Below are 11,859 nucleotides of genomic sequence, written 5' to 3'. Positions count from 1 at the left end.
GGGGTCGGTGTTCCACTGCTTCGGCGGTGAAGCACCGCCCCTGCCCACATTGCGACGTTGTGTGTACGCTTGTGCTGTGGGAGGATGAGCTAGCATGATGAACGCCCGAAAAGCATTTAAGAGCCGTAGTAGATGTGAATGTCATGCGGTAAGGATGCTGGTGGCCAGTAGTCGCAGCAGTCAAAGCCGTCGCTTGGTCCAGAAATGTTGAAGCACAAGTGAAGGGGTGTATGCTGTGACCAGCTTGCCCTCGGAACTTGCCAGTCAACTGAGCGTTCATGGCACAGTTGACACTGGGAGTCAAACGCTGGTGCCACACCCGAGGAGTCAAACGCTGGTGCCACACCCGAAAACTGCCTTGCCTAGACCAACTGCATCACTCGTACTTTGTACTTCTGACCAGAAATCCCATCCTTGTTCACGCAGTGTACTCTCCAATCCTCGTCCCCTCAGAGCTTGGGCTCCGCCCCGCTCGCAGCCTTGACGAAGTCCTGCACGTCCTCCCAAAGCGCGACGGGCTCGTCGAGCGCGGCAAAGTGCCCGCCCTCGAGGTGTCGCTTGGCGTGCACGACATTCGCGACGCGCCGCATAAACGGGATCGGGGTCGGCATGATCTCGTACATGAACTGGGAGTATCCGACCGGCTTGTCGATGCGGGCGGGGTAGTCCTCGTTGTTGTGGCCCTCCATGCCCCACGCCTAGCGTCAGACCGCGACAAAGCGCGACAAAGCACTCACGGAACGGTATTCCCAGATACAGGTGGCCGCTGTGTTCGTGTACCAGTACAAGCTGAGGTCTGAGAGGATGAAGTGGAGCTTCTGGGCGCGGTCGGTGATGCGGATGCCCTCGAGCTTCTCGCCGATCCAGCAGAGCACGGCGACGGGGGACGAGTCGAGGATCGCGCCGATCGTCGCGGGCTTGGTCGAGTGCTCGATGCGGTAGCCCTCGCCCCACTGCCGCCACTTGAGGCCGCGGGCCATCGCGTGCGAGTCCGTCTCGTCGAGCTCGGCGAGCGATGCGCCCTTCGGCACGCCCATCGGCAAGAAGTTAAGGTGGATGCCTGGTGTCAGCAGGGACCGTGCTGTCAACGGATAGAGTAGCCGGCTGCGGCCCGGGCACTCGCACGTACCAATGCAGCTGTCGAACTTTGTGAGCTGGCGCGTAACAAAGCTCCCGATGTCGCCGCCCTGTGCGTAGTATCCGCCCTTGCCGGCCTGGCGCCCAAACCCAAGCCCTGCCATCATGGAGTCGAGGATGGCGGCGTTGTCGTAGCTCCCGAACGCGAGGTCGGTGGCCGGCGGCGAGCTGAAGCCGTACCCCACGAGCGAGGGGACGATGATGTGGTTCGGCAACGTCGCGGGCGAGTACTGCTGCTTGATGTGGTTGAGCATGGGCACGAACTCGAGGACGGAGCCTGGCGTCAGCGTCAACGACGTCGGCGGCGCGCACCCGGCCAGCCGTGCGAGAAGACGATGGGCGTGGCGTCGCGCTTGGCGCTGAACAGCGCCAAGAAGTGGATCTTGTACGCGTGGCCCTTGTACTGCACCGTGGCGTGGTACGAGGGAAACGACGATATCTCGGCCTCGACCGCGCGCCTGGCGTCAGTGACTTGTAACTTGTTACAGCCCGCCAGCCTCGGCACTCACCAGTCGAACGCGCGCCACTTCTCAATCATGTCCGAGACCCAGTCATGGCTCGTGCCGAGGTGGGCGGGCCCGTTCGTGTTGTCCCACGTGCGGGCGCGCGGCGCAGCGTACGCCAGGCGGTGCCGGAGGTCGGCGATCGCGGCGTCCGGGACATGCGGGTGGAACTCGACTACGGGGATGGTCGGCGCGTGCGGGAGGGTGTAAAACGACATGGCGATCAGTGGAGAGTGAGAGAACGGGGAGTGAGAATGGGGTTAAGAGCACAGAAGAGATGGGGAGAGCCAAGGTCTAGTGCATGTGCGCGTCGGGTATGCCCGTTACCGTACGACCGCGCCGCCGGCACCGTGGACATGGCCGCCGGTCACGTATCGACAGCGACTATCATACCTCCGAGCTTGACATCGATGCTGGCGACAAACGTGCATGGCCGCGCTGAATCTATTATCTACAGTGAACCGTGCGTTGGCTTAACATTCATACCCTACCACCCCAGCTGGCACGCACGCCTGAACTAGTCCGAGTCCGAGCCCGAGCCCGACGAGTGTTTCTTGCTCTTCGAGTGCTTCTTCTTGCCGCTCGAGTCCGAGTCCGAGCCCGAGCCCGAGGAGCCGTGCTTCTTCTTCTTCTCCTTTTTCTTCTTGTCCTTGTCCTCCTTCTTCTTGTGCTTGTCCTCCGACTTCTTGTCGTGCTTGTCGTGCTTGTCATGCTTGTCGTCCTTCTTCTGCGCATGCCCGCCGCCCATCACCGAGCTCGCGAGACCGCCGAGGCCGCCAAGCGCGCCGCCCGAGGCGTGGCCAGATCCGTGGCTCGACCCGTGGCCAGTGCAGTGGCCGCTACCGTGGCCCGAGAGAGCGCCCATAGCGGCGCCGGCGATGGCGCCAACTCCGAGGCCGCCGAGACCCATCCTAGCGGCGTCCTGGGGCGCATGCTGGGGGGTGTGCTGCGCGGGGGGAGCGTAGTCTGCTGTTAGCTGCTTCTCTGGTGTCTCCGCCCTCGTCCCCAATCCCATTCTCTCCGCCTTCCTTCCTCCTTTCCGCACTCTTAAGCTCACACCTCACACCTCTCTCACGCTCCACCCCACTGCACTCTCTGCACTCACGCTGCTGGCTCTGCTGGCCCTGTTGCGGGTACTGCTGGCCCTGCGGGTACTGTCCATACTCGCCGCCATACTGCTGCTGCTGCGGCTGGTGCTGCTGGTGCTGCTCCGTCTGGGGGTTGTAGTAGCTCGCAGCCTCGCCGGTCGGGGCGGGGTGGTTGCCGAACCCGGGGTGCTGGTACGAGCCTGGGGCGCCGTAGTTGGACATTGGGCGAGAGTGTGAATCGCAGAGGGTGGAGAGAGATAGAGAGTGTGGAAGAGACGAGGACGAGGACTGTGGAGTGAGAGCGAGTGGGTGGCGTGGACTAGCCAGATCCGCTCGGGCGCAGGGAAGCGACGAGGCGGTGCGTGCCCTCTCCTCCACATCGGCCATTGACGCGTCGCTATGCATGCTGCCGCATGCTGCGCTGCGCCTGCACCTCGCGCCAGCCGACCCTTGTACGCGTCGGCGACGAGGCGACGGAGAACAATGCATCGGCGAAGGGTCCTGACGTATCCGGAGCCGTTCCTGGCCTCTCTCTCGTTCTCCGCATCGTCGATCGCCGAGACTGGACTCACCCGCGACGACGAGTCGTGCTAGCCAGCTGTGCAAGCCCTTCACCTTTCACGTACTCGTGTATTGCGTATGTATCTCTCTAATATCTACAGATCCTCAAGAACCCAGCCATGTATGCTTCCTCTGCCCCTGCGCGCTCGGCCACTCGTCGCACGCTATCAAGGACGGCTCGACGCCTGCGAGTAGTAGCTCGCGGCCGCACCGTCTCCGTGCCCGCCCGGCTGGGTCTGGTACTGCTGCTGACCGTAGCCGTGGTCCTGTGCGCCATACGACTGGGCGTGGTGGTCGTGCTGGCCGTGCTGGTCATGCTGCTTCTCGCCAACGTCACGCTTGCCGCTCATGGCGCCCGCAGCACCTGCCAGCCCAGCGAGCGCACCGAGCTTACCGCCACCCCCGCTGCTGTGCTTTCCACCACCCACGGCGCCAGCAAGGCCGGCCAGAGCTCCGAGCTTGCCGCCGCTGCTGCTGTGCCCGCTGCTGCTGCTGCCGCCAGCCAGCCCCATCAGGCCGCTGGGCTTGCTGTGGCCCGAGCCGTGCGAACCGTGAGACCCACCCGCCATGCCCGCGGCCATGGAGAGAAGACCACCGCCACTGCTATGGCCGTGTCCGCCCGACGGCTTCGAGGGCTTGCCGGCGTATGCGGCGAGAGCGGGCCCCGCCATGGCTGCCAGACCGCCAAGGCCGCCGCCCGACGAGTGCTGCTGGGACTGTTGGTGCTGCTGCTGCTGGTGCTGGTGCTGTCCGTGCGGCTTAGATCCGCCGGCAAAAGAAGCAAGTGCGCCGAGACCAGAAGCAAGACCGCCCGAGGAATGAGCGCCCTGCTGCTGTCCAGGCTTGGAGGGCTTCGAGCCGAGAGCGCTGCCGATCAGCCCTCCCACGGCACCAAGACCGCCCGCCTGGGCCTGGGTCTGGTGGCCGCCCTGTTGGCTCGAGTACTGGCCCGATTGGGCGTTGTAGCCACCGCTTCCGCCGCCGCCACCGTACTGGCCGTGCTGCTGCGGAGCGCCGTACTGGCCACCTTGGCCGTACTGCCCGCCACCCTGCTGGGAGCCGCCGTACTGCTGGGGCCCGCCGTACTGCTGCTGGGGACCGCCGTACTGCTGCTGTCCGCCGTGCTGGGGTTGGCCACCATACTGCTGCTGCTGAGGGCCGCCATACTGCTGCTGTCCGCCATACTGTCCCTGCTGCTGGCCGTACGCGCCGCCACCATAATCTAGCATCAGCTCGGCCCGTGCTTTCACCCACTCTGCTGCCCGCCGCCGCCGGCATACGAGCCACCACCGCCCCCACCGCCGTAGGAACCATGCGACCCTGCGATCAGCTCCCCCCACTGCTCAGCGCTAACCCACCCTGTGCATTGGGGTTGTAGTACGCGTCCGCTGAGCCACCAGAAGTATAACCTTGGTTGTGGCTCTGGCCGTGGCTCTGGCCCTGCTGGCCCGGCTTGCCGGATGCATACTTCATGCCGGCCTCCATAAGCTTGGAGCCAAGGCCGCGGTCGCCGTCCTTCTTGGGCTCCTTCTTGTCGAGGCCGACTCTGTGCATCGCCGAGGAGAGGTCAGTGAATCCCATGTTGGGGATGGGGGTGGGCTTGGGGGAGATGGAGGGGTAGGAAGATGGGGAGAGGGGAGGAGAGAGACCGAGGAGAGAGATACAGAGACAGAGATGATAAAGAGGACAAGAAGGAGCGGATTGTGGATGTGACGATGTGGCAAGGCGGTGCCGAGGGAAGGTCCGTGGTGACTGTACTGCGCAACCGAAGAGGCGAGCGGGGCGCTTGGGCCGGCCATGACAGGGAGAGAGGATCGACGGCGCACTGCTTTCATTCATCAATTCATCAGTCATCACTCATCATCAGTCTCAAGCTGACGCACAGCGCGCATTCATCGACTTATTCATTCTTTACCTTGGCGACGCGTCCAAGTTGAGGTCGGTGCCAGGCCTGGCCGACTGCCGAGATCTGTACGGCTGTTGGTAGCGGCATTTCATCGCCTCACGCCTCGATCGCTCATAGTGAGTGTCGCTGCAGTGGCATTCCTCGAGTGCAAGTGGGTGGCATGGAGAGGAGGGTGCAGGAGAACATCTTGGCAGAGGCCAGTGAGTCGCCGCGAGCGAGACGCGTGCATGTCTGGGCAGGGCAGACGCTCAGGCGGTGCTGTGCGCGTCGCGCGGTGCAAGCGCGTAGGAGGGAAGGGCGTGGAGGGGAGCGCGACGCGTCGTTGAGCGGAAGACGCGTGCCAGGTGTGCGCATTCGAAAGAGACGCTGCTGACATGGAGCTCACAACCATGTTGCTTGGCGTAGCGAGCGTGGACGTGTCGCCAGTTCAGACTTTGACTGCGGCCCCCAAAGCACGGAATTACTGACCTTGACTCACTGCAGACCGAGACCGAACGAGGCCATCTTCCACAAGCCGCCCCTCCGCCCTTGTCAGCATCGAGCGCCGTTCATCGGTCCTCTGATTCTCGGATCTCGGAGATGTGCAACTGCTGACCTTCGCCGCTCGCTGCTTCCCTCACGTCGACCACAAGTCGGGAGGGGGATCAAATAATTACACGTGGCTGGGCAGACGTCAGGGTCGTCGATCGTTTCAGGGCGCGTGCCGCGTCTCTCGATCCGCCGATCGGCTGTCGCCAAGTGCCTTGGTGGCCTGGGTGGTGACGCGCATATCTCGTGGCGTGGCCATGGGAGACACTCGTCGCTTCACCCACTCTCTCATCATATACAATGGGCCTCATGACCATGTTCCACGCCTCGGGCTCCAGGGAGCTCGGGCATGTTTCGCCGCCCGTCGCGGTGTACGACGAGTTCGTGGCGCAGGTCCCTACGACGCTGTGTCTCAAGGAGAGCGCGTGGAGCTTGTCGGGGGTGAGTGCGAACAATCATTATGTAGTCAAGAGGAGGGAAAGTCTCTGCCGGGAATGCCGCGTCGAGTGCAGCTGGAAGGCAGATGATCCCAGCACACGCTGACGCCAGGACGACTTTGGCATCACGGACGCCAACACCCGCAAGACCATCCTCAAGTGCAAGGGCAAGTACATGAGCCTGCACGACCGGAAGAGTGAGACCCTTCTCGTGCGCGCTGACCCAGAAATTGAGTCGCCCGACGGAAAGCTCCTGTACAACATGGCGGACAAGATGCTCGCTATCCGCAAGACGACGGTCGCGGAGGACGACCACGGCCGCGAGGTGCTGCGCGTGACGAAGAAGTGGTCCCGTGAGTCTCTGCGCCGCACACCTGACACCAGCCGGCTCCAAGCTTAGTGCGACGGCTGTGGACAAGTCCGACCGCGAGCTCACCATCGTCCTCAATGGCGACATGTATGGTGTCAGCGCCAACATCGAGCTCAAGGACGGCACGCCGCTCGCGCACATCAGCCGCAAGCTCGTGACTGCGACGGACATGGTCGCGGACAAGCAGACGGTGAGTTGAGTGGGGAGGGCGGCGGCTTTGCTTTGAATAAGGCCATGTCATTGGAGGGTAGGGGAGCTGATGCCAGTACTACGTCACGGTCGCGCCCGGCGTCGACGTCTCGCTCATGGCGGCTGTGTGCATCTGCTTCGACGAAGCGATGAACGAGGAGAAGGAGGACAAGTAGGATGTGGCTGTTGGATGTAATGCATACACGTCTTGGATTGACTTGGCGATTTTACAAGGCTTCCTTGCGCACAAGGACTGTTGGTGAAAAGCGAAGACAGTACGAGCCAGTCATGGTCAGTCATTGCTGTCGTTGGACTGTAGTCGTGCGGGTAAACGTGCCTCTTTGGACGACCGTCTCCGGGATCTCCCACCACCACCAACCCATCCTGCTGTTTGAAGGAGACATCTCTGCTGGGCTCTTGAGCCCAAGTACACATCGTCGCGCTCTAACCAATCTAGCACCAGCACCCGTACAACCCGCGTCCGCGACTCGACGCGCGACGCAGTCCAGTCGGACACACCCTCACGCCGGCCTACCCGAATAAGCTCTTGAGCTTGCTCTTGACCTTGGCCTCAATCCCCTGCCGGAGCGGCGCGCTCGCATGCCACTGCTGCTGCAGCCCATGCAGCCCCTGCGCGCCATGCCCGTTCACGTCCCCCTGCGCAGCGCCCTGCAACACGGGCGCATTCTGCGCGCCGAGCGGCTCAAACTCGAACCCGATACCATGGCACCATGCGCCGACGTGCCCAAACACCCCGCTCCACCTATACCCGTGCGGCACGCGCGCCTCGCCCGGCCCGCCGCCGCGCGCGCCGAACCACGGCGACGCCCGCTGGTCCGTGACGAACTGGATGCCGTCGATCCACGCGCCGTGCTGCACGTGAATACGAGTGACGTACTCGCCGGGGCGCAGCGCCCAGTCGTGCGGCGACCCGCCGCGCGTGCCGAACAGCGCGCCGTCGAGCTCGAGCCCGTCCAGCGCCGCGCCGCAGTATACCCGGATATGCCGGAGGGCGGGGGGCACGCCGACGGCGTGCCGCGTGCCCGTGCGCGCGCCGAAGGGCGGGGAGCGGAGCGCGCCGCGCGCAGGCCAGATGTCGGCGAGCGGGAACTCGAGCTTGCCCCCGTCGCTCGCGAGCACCGTGACCCGGTCGAAGCCGTCGAGCGACGCGCGGGGGATGCCGAAGGACGCCACGCCCTGCCCCGACAGGTCGACGAACGGGTCCGCCGTCTCCTTCCCCGGCCGACGATATTCGATGGCGAGCACCGCGCTGTCCGGCGTCGAGACTTGCACGCCGTCCGCTGCGGCTGTGACGAGGATCGCGCCTTTGGTCGCGGGAAGTGACTTGTCCGAGGGAAGCGCGAACGAGGGGTGGGCGAGGAAGCGCAGCGCGTCGAGCCGGTGCCACATACACTCGTTCCTGTCGTCAGGTTGGAGAGCGATAAAGCTCTCCGCGAGGCGCACATAGTCGCGCAGCATCACGCCATGTGTCTCCCGTCAGCGACAGCGTGAGCATACAACCCACCTGGTGCGGACACGAGAGCATGTGCCCGACCTCGTGCATCATCGCGCCGATGCCGACCTGCGCCGCCATGCCGTAGTCCTTGCCCTCGGCGTCGATGCCGCAGGAGCGCGTGTCCACCGCATCGCGGCACGTGAAGGTTGGCACGACCTGGTCCAGCGTCTCGGGCCACGCAAAGCACGTGTGGCTCCCGAAGATCGCGAGGGGGAAGGGGTCGCCGTCGCCGCCGAGCGCCGCGTGCCCCACAATCAGGCCGTTGCGGTGCGTCGCGTCCAGAATCAACACGGCGGCCTGCAGGCCGGTGCGGCCCGCGAACTCGGGCGCGGCGGCTACTGCCTCCCGCATCATCCCGTACAGGTCCTGTTTGCCGCTTCCACTGCCCTGCTGCGCGCGGTTCTCGTCGCGGATTTCCGCGACGCTGTGGCGGCTCCGCACGAGCGTGACCTTTGGGATCTGCGCGTGCACGCCAGCCGCGGAGACGGTGTCCACGCCCCACTCCGTCTCGAACTGGAATGTGCGTGGGCCGAAGCCCGCGCGCATCATCTGCTCCCCGGTGTACGCCTGCCAGAGGTAGGCGGCCATGCGGAGGCGCCGCGCGGCCATCTCGACGTTGGTGGGGCGCACGTCGTCGAAGCAGAGCGGTGAGTCGCGGGCGGCGACTATGATCAGGGAGATCGGGCGTGTCTGCAGTGGCTGGTAGAAGACTGGATGCATGGTCGACGCGGCGCCGCACTCGATATACACTCCATTCTCGCCGGGGGTGAGGGGTGCCAGCGCTTTGAAGCGGCCGTTTGGGTGGACGGGGAAGCGGACGGGTGGGTGCGGGGCGGCGGTAACGGTCACGGACGAGCCGTGGGGCGGGGCTGGGCTGATATGGCCGATGATGAGGGTCAGATGCGAGTGCACGGGGGAGCTGGGAGAGGGAGTTTGGATTGTAATGCTGGTCATGTTGCTGCAAGTGAGAGAGGGAGTTGACGAGTCGAAGAGAGCGAGCAAGGAGGTGGCGGTGGAATGACGCCGCGCCGATAACCTGGGCCCTGGAGGCGTCTGTCGTCGGATCATCCTCGGCTGGGAGATTGCTCGCTCCTCTGTTCATGCTGTTTCTACGCATCCACTAGTCCACTCATCATCTATCTCGCAGTGAGGCAACTTGTTCTCGGTGCGCCGACGCGTGAAGAACGACGCACGCATCTCACGTCATCGTTGGGCTTCGTACTCCAGAGAATGTTCGAATCGTACCTGTAGAGTGGATATGCCGTAAAGACCACTCAGTCCGGAGACATGGCGGTTTGATGCCGAAATCGTAATGACCATGCTCTCCATTAGCCCAAGGGTGTGCTGAAACCTCAATGCTTTGCAATTTGCTGACTACAGCTAGTGGCATTCGCTGATGCATCACATATCTGGCCGGGGCGGCAAGCACATGGATGCTACAACAGACTAGGGCCATGTGGCAGGGCGCTGCTCGCGGGGACACGACCCCGCGTCGAGCTCGCGGGATCGCTTGCCGAGCTGTGCAGTGAGAAGAAGGCCTGGTTTAGCAGGTCGCTGGGAGGAAGTTTGGAAGAGAGGTTTCCACGTCAAAGTGAACGGAGAAGCGGGGGTCAAGCTGGATTGGGGGCAGGTGCCGTCGAAGCGGGAGGATGTGGAAGCGGGCGCCGCTGAAAGGGAAGACGCGGGAGAGGCCGCCACTTTAATACTCGCGGCTGGGCGGGCTCTGTCGGCTTTGGTGGCGGCGGCTCGGGCAAAGCTGAAGGGGTTGACGGAGCTGAGGCTGATGGTGGCGGCGCGGGTGACGGTAGTAGGCCGTTGCTGAGCCGGTGAATCGTCGCGTCCCACTGCGCTAGCGCCTGTTCATTCTCCGGGATGACCATTCGGCGCACCTCATCGAACGGACTCGGCTGTCGTGCGTTCGCCGCCTGGATCTTGCGGAGGATGATCTCCGTGCGCTGCCGCATGAACTCATCCGTGATCTCATCCGCGTGGTCTGGAAACTTTGTGAGCATGTCGGCGTAGACGACGTAGGGGTTGGAGTCGGGCATAGCTGAGGTCAGCTGAGCAAGGAGGACGTACACATGACTTGGACAGAGTACGAGGAAAGCGGAGAGGGAGCAGAGAGAAGAAGAAGATGAAGGTGGTATTTGGGAAGAGTGAGTAAGGCATGATAAGTAGCGAGGAAGGAGGCATGCTCGGGACCACTCGTTCCACACTAGTGACAATAGCTTAACCACTACGAGGCAAGACTAGAGGCTTTGGGGGATGTGGTAAGCGTAGAGTACGCGCTGAGTCAAAAAAAAAAATCACGACCCCCGAAAAAACGGCCCGGATGTGGTTAGCATGCGCTGCTCGTCTCTGCTGACGAAGAAGGCTTGCTCCGAGGTACTGTCACACTTTCGCCCATCCAGAGTAAATCTGACGCCACGAGAAGATAGCGGAGACGCTTAATGGCACGCGTTGTTGACAGTTTTGGCTAGATTGATTACGATTTAGCCCACTACTTTCCCTGTACCGTTGCTCAGCATGCTGCTTTCTGCAGGCAACGCCGTAGAGTCTTGGACGCCACCAGTGGTCCGAACAGGACGCCAGGGCTGTTCTTGAGAGATGAGATCAAGTTTGAAACGCAATGAGAGATACAAATACATTGAAAGCAAGCCGAAGACCATTAGGATGCCGCCACCCGACAGTCTGAAGTAGAGGATTGCTATAGTCATCATCGTAACGGCCTAGCGTTGACAGCCTAGCGTCGATGGCGCAATTCAACTCCTCTCAACTTGATGCGGCGGGAAGAAGACCTAGCCAGCGCATGGGACGGCTAGGCCTGGAACCGACCGCACTACGCACGCTTCCCCCCCACAGCCTCGACCTGGCGACGCACGGCGTCAAACGGATTCTCCCGCTTCTTCTCCGCCTCCTTCATCTTCGCACAGATGGCCTCCGTACGCTGCCTCAAGAAACGGCGGTCAATGGTCTCCGACCGGTGGGGGTACTTCGTAAGGGCGTAGGCGTAGACGAGGTAGGGGTTAGGGGCATCGGCTTGGGTCAGCAGCGCGACGGGGGCACGAACACATCGTTTGGGAGTAGATGTTGGCGGAGGATGGAGAAGCGAGCTGTTGGAGATAGAAGTTGGGTATGGTGGCAACTTATAAACCTCAAAGCTCGCACGCTGGCTGCCCAGCTGGCAAACCAGACAGAACTTGTCTCTTCATGGTGATGTGTCTCGCAAAGAGGTCGTCTGTGCCTGGGTGGGCCGTGAATGAAATGCACTAACGCCAGCAATCTGAAAACCTATTTCTGCGACACCCCGGCTTGAATTGTTTGGGGTCACTGAATTGAGTAGCTGAATTAACATGCGCGAAGCTTTCATGCCGATTCCCATGAGCTGTACTGCATGTCAGTGTTTTTCGACTCAAAGATGGCACACAGCATGGGCGGAGAACCTCCCACAGGCAAGAAGTCGCTCAACGCTTAGTGCATCTGCCTAGATGGACCCATGGGAGCTGCCACTCAGCGCAACCATGTTGAGCCCGTACAATTATCTGTGCATCCGTCCTCAGGTACTTCTCAGACTCCTTATTGGTCTACGCTTTGTATTACATCTAGAAACAGTGTCCATTGCCA

General features: G+C 62.5%; 6 protein-coding genes across 6 annotated transcripts; 1 reads left to right on the top strand and 5 right to left on the bottom strand.

The window, feature by feature from the left end:
* Positions 1 to 449: 449 nt before the first annotated feature.
* On the bottom strand, positions 450 to 1,858 carry COLE_06270 (uncharacterized protein; the record flags this gene model as incomplete). The annotated part of the gene is made up of 5 exons (XM_018426003.2): positions 450 to 698; positions 738 to 1,060; positions 1,130 to 1,414; positions 1,450 to 1,595; positions 1,647 to 1,858. 5 exons carry the CDS (start codon positions 1,856 to 1,858, stop codon positions 450 to 452), a joined length of 1,215 nt encoding a protein of 404 aa, XP_018278911.1.
* Positions 1,859 to 2,157: 299 nt separating this feature from the next.
* COLE_06269 (uncharacterized protein) lies at positions 2,158 to 3,133 on the bottom strand (the record flags this gene model as incomplete). The annotated part of the gene is made up of 2 exons (XM_018426663.2): positions 2,158 to 2,606; positions 2,746 to 3,133. 2 exons carry the CDS (start codon positions 3,131 to 3,133, stop codon positions 2,158 to 2,160), a joined length of 837 nt encoding a protein of 278 aa, XP_018278910.1.
* Positions 3,134 to 3,456: 323 nt separating this feature from the next.
* On the bottom strand, positions 3,457 to 4,870 carry COLE_06268 (uncharacterized protein; the record flags this gene model as incomplete). Its single annotated transcript, XM_018426662.2, has 3 exons — positions 3,457 to 4,511; positions 4,544 to 4,609; positions 4,648 to 4,870. 3 exons carry the CDS (start codon positions 4,868 to 4,870, stop codon positions 3,457 to 3,459), a joined length of 1,344 nt encoding a protein of 447 aa, XP_018278909.1.
* A 1,162-nt stretch (positions 4,871 to 6,032) lies between these two features.
* On the top strand, positions 6,033 to 6,895 carry COLE_06267 (uncharacterized protein; the record flags this gene model as incomplete). Its single annotated transcript, XM_018420362.1, has 5 exons — positions 6,033 to 6,164; positions 6,273 to 6,357; positions 6,388 to 6,513; positions 6,545 to 6,720; positions 6,797 to 6,895. The coding sequence occupies 5 exons, from the start codon at positions 6,033 to 6,035 to the stop codon at positions 6,893 to 6,895; spliced, it is 618 nt and encodes a 205-aa protein (XP_018278908.1).
* A 355-nt stretch (positions 6,896 to 7,250) lies between these two features.
* On the bottom strand, positions 7,251 to 9,189 carry COLE_06266 (uncharacterized protein; the record flags this gene model as incomplete). Its single annotated transcript, XM_018426661.2, has 2 exons — positions 7,251 to 8,210; positions 8,245 to 9,189. 2 exons carry the CDS (start codon positions 9,187 to 9,189, stop codon positions 7,251 to 7,253), a joined length of 1,905 nt encoding a protein of 634 aa, XP_018278907.1.
* Positions 9,190 to 9,681: 492 nt separating this feature from the next.
* COLE_06265 (uncharacterized protein) lies at positions 9,682 to 11,447 on the bottom strand (the record flags this gene model as incomplete). Its single annotated transcript, XM_018426660.2, has 4 exons — positions 9,682 to 9,789; positions 9,942 to 10,285; positions 11,083 to 11,274; positions 11,426 to 11,447. The coding sequence occupies 4 exons, from the start codon at positions 11,445 to 11,447 to the stop codon at positions 9,682 to 9,684; spliced, it is 666 nt and encodes a 221-aa protein (XP_018278906.1).
* Positions 11,448 to 11,859: the final 412 nt, after the last annotated feature.

Source organism: Cutaneotrichosporon oleaginosum, assembly GCF_008065305.1.
Source record: "Cutaneotrichosporon oleaginosum strain ATCC 20508 chromosome Unknown ATCC20508_contig05, whole genome shotgun sequence".
NCBI lineage: Eukaryota > Fungi > Basidiomycota > Tremellomycetes > Trichosporonales > Trichosporonaceae > Cutaneotrichosporon > Cutaneotrichosporon oleaginosum.
This window is presented reverse-complemented; position numbering and strand designations above follow the sequence as displayed.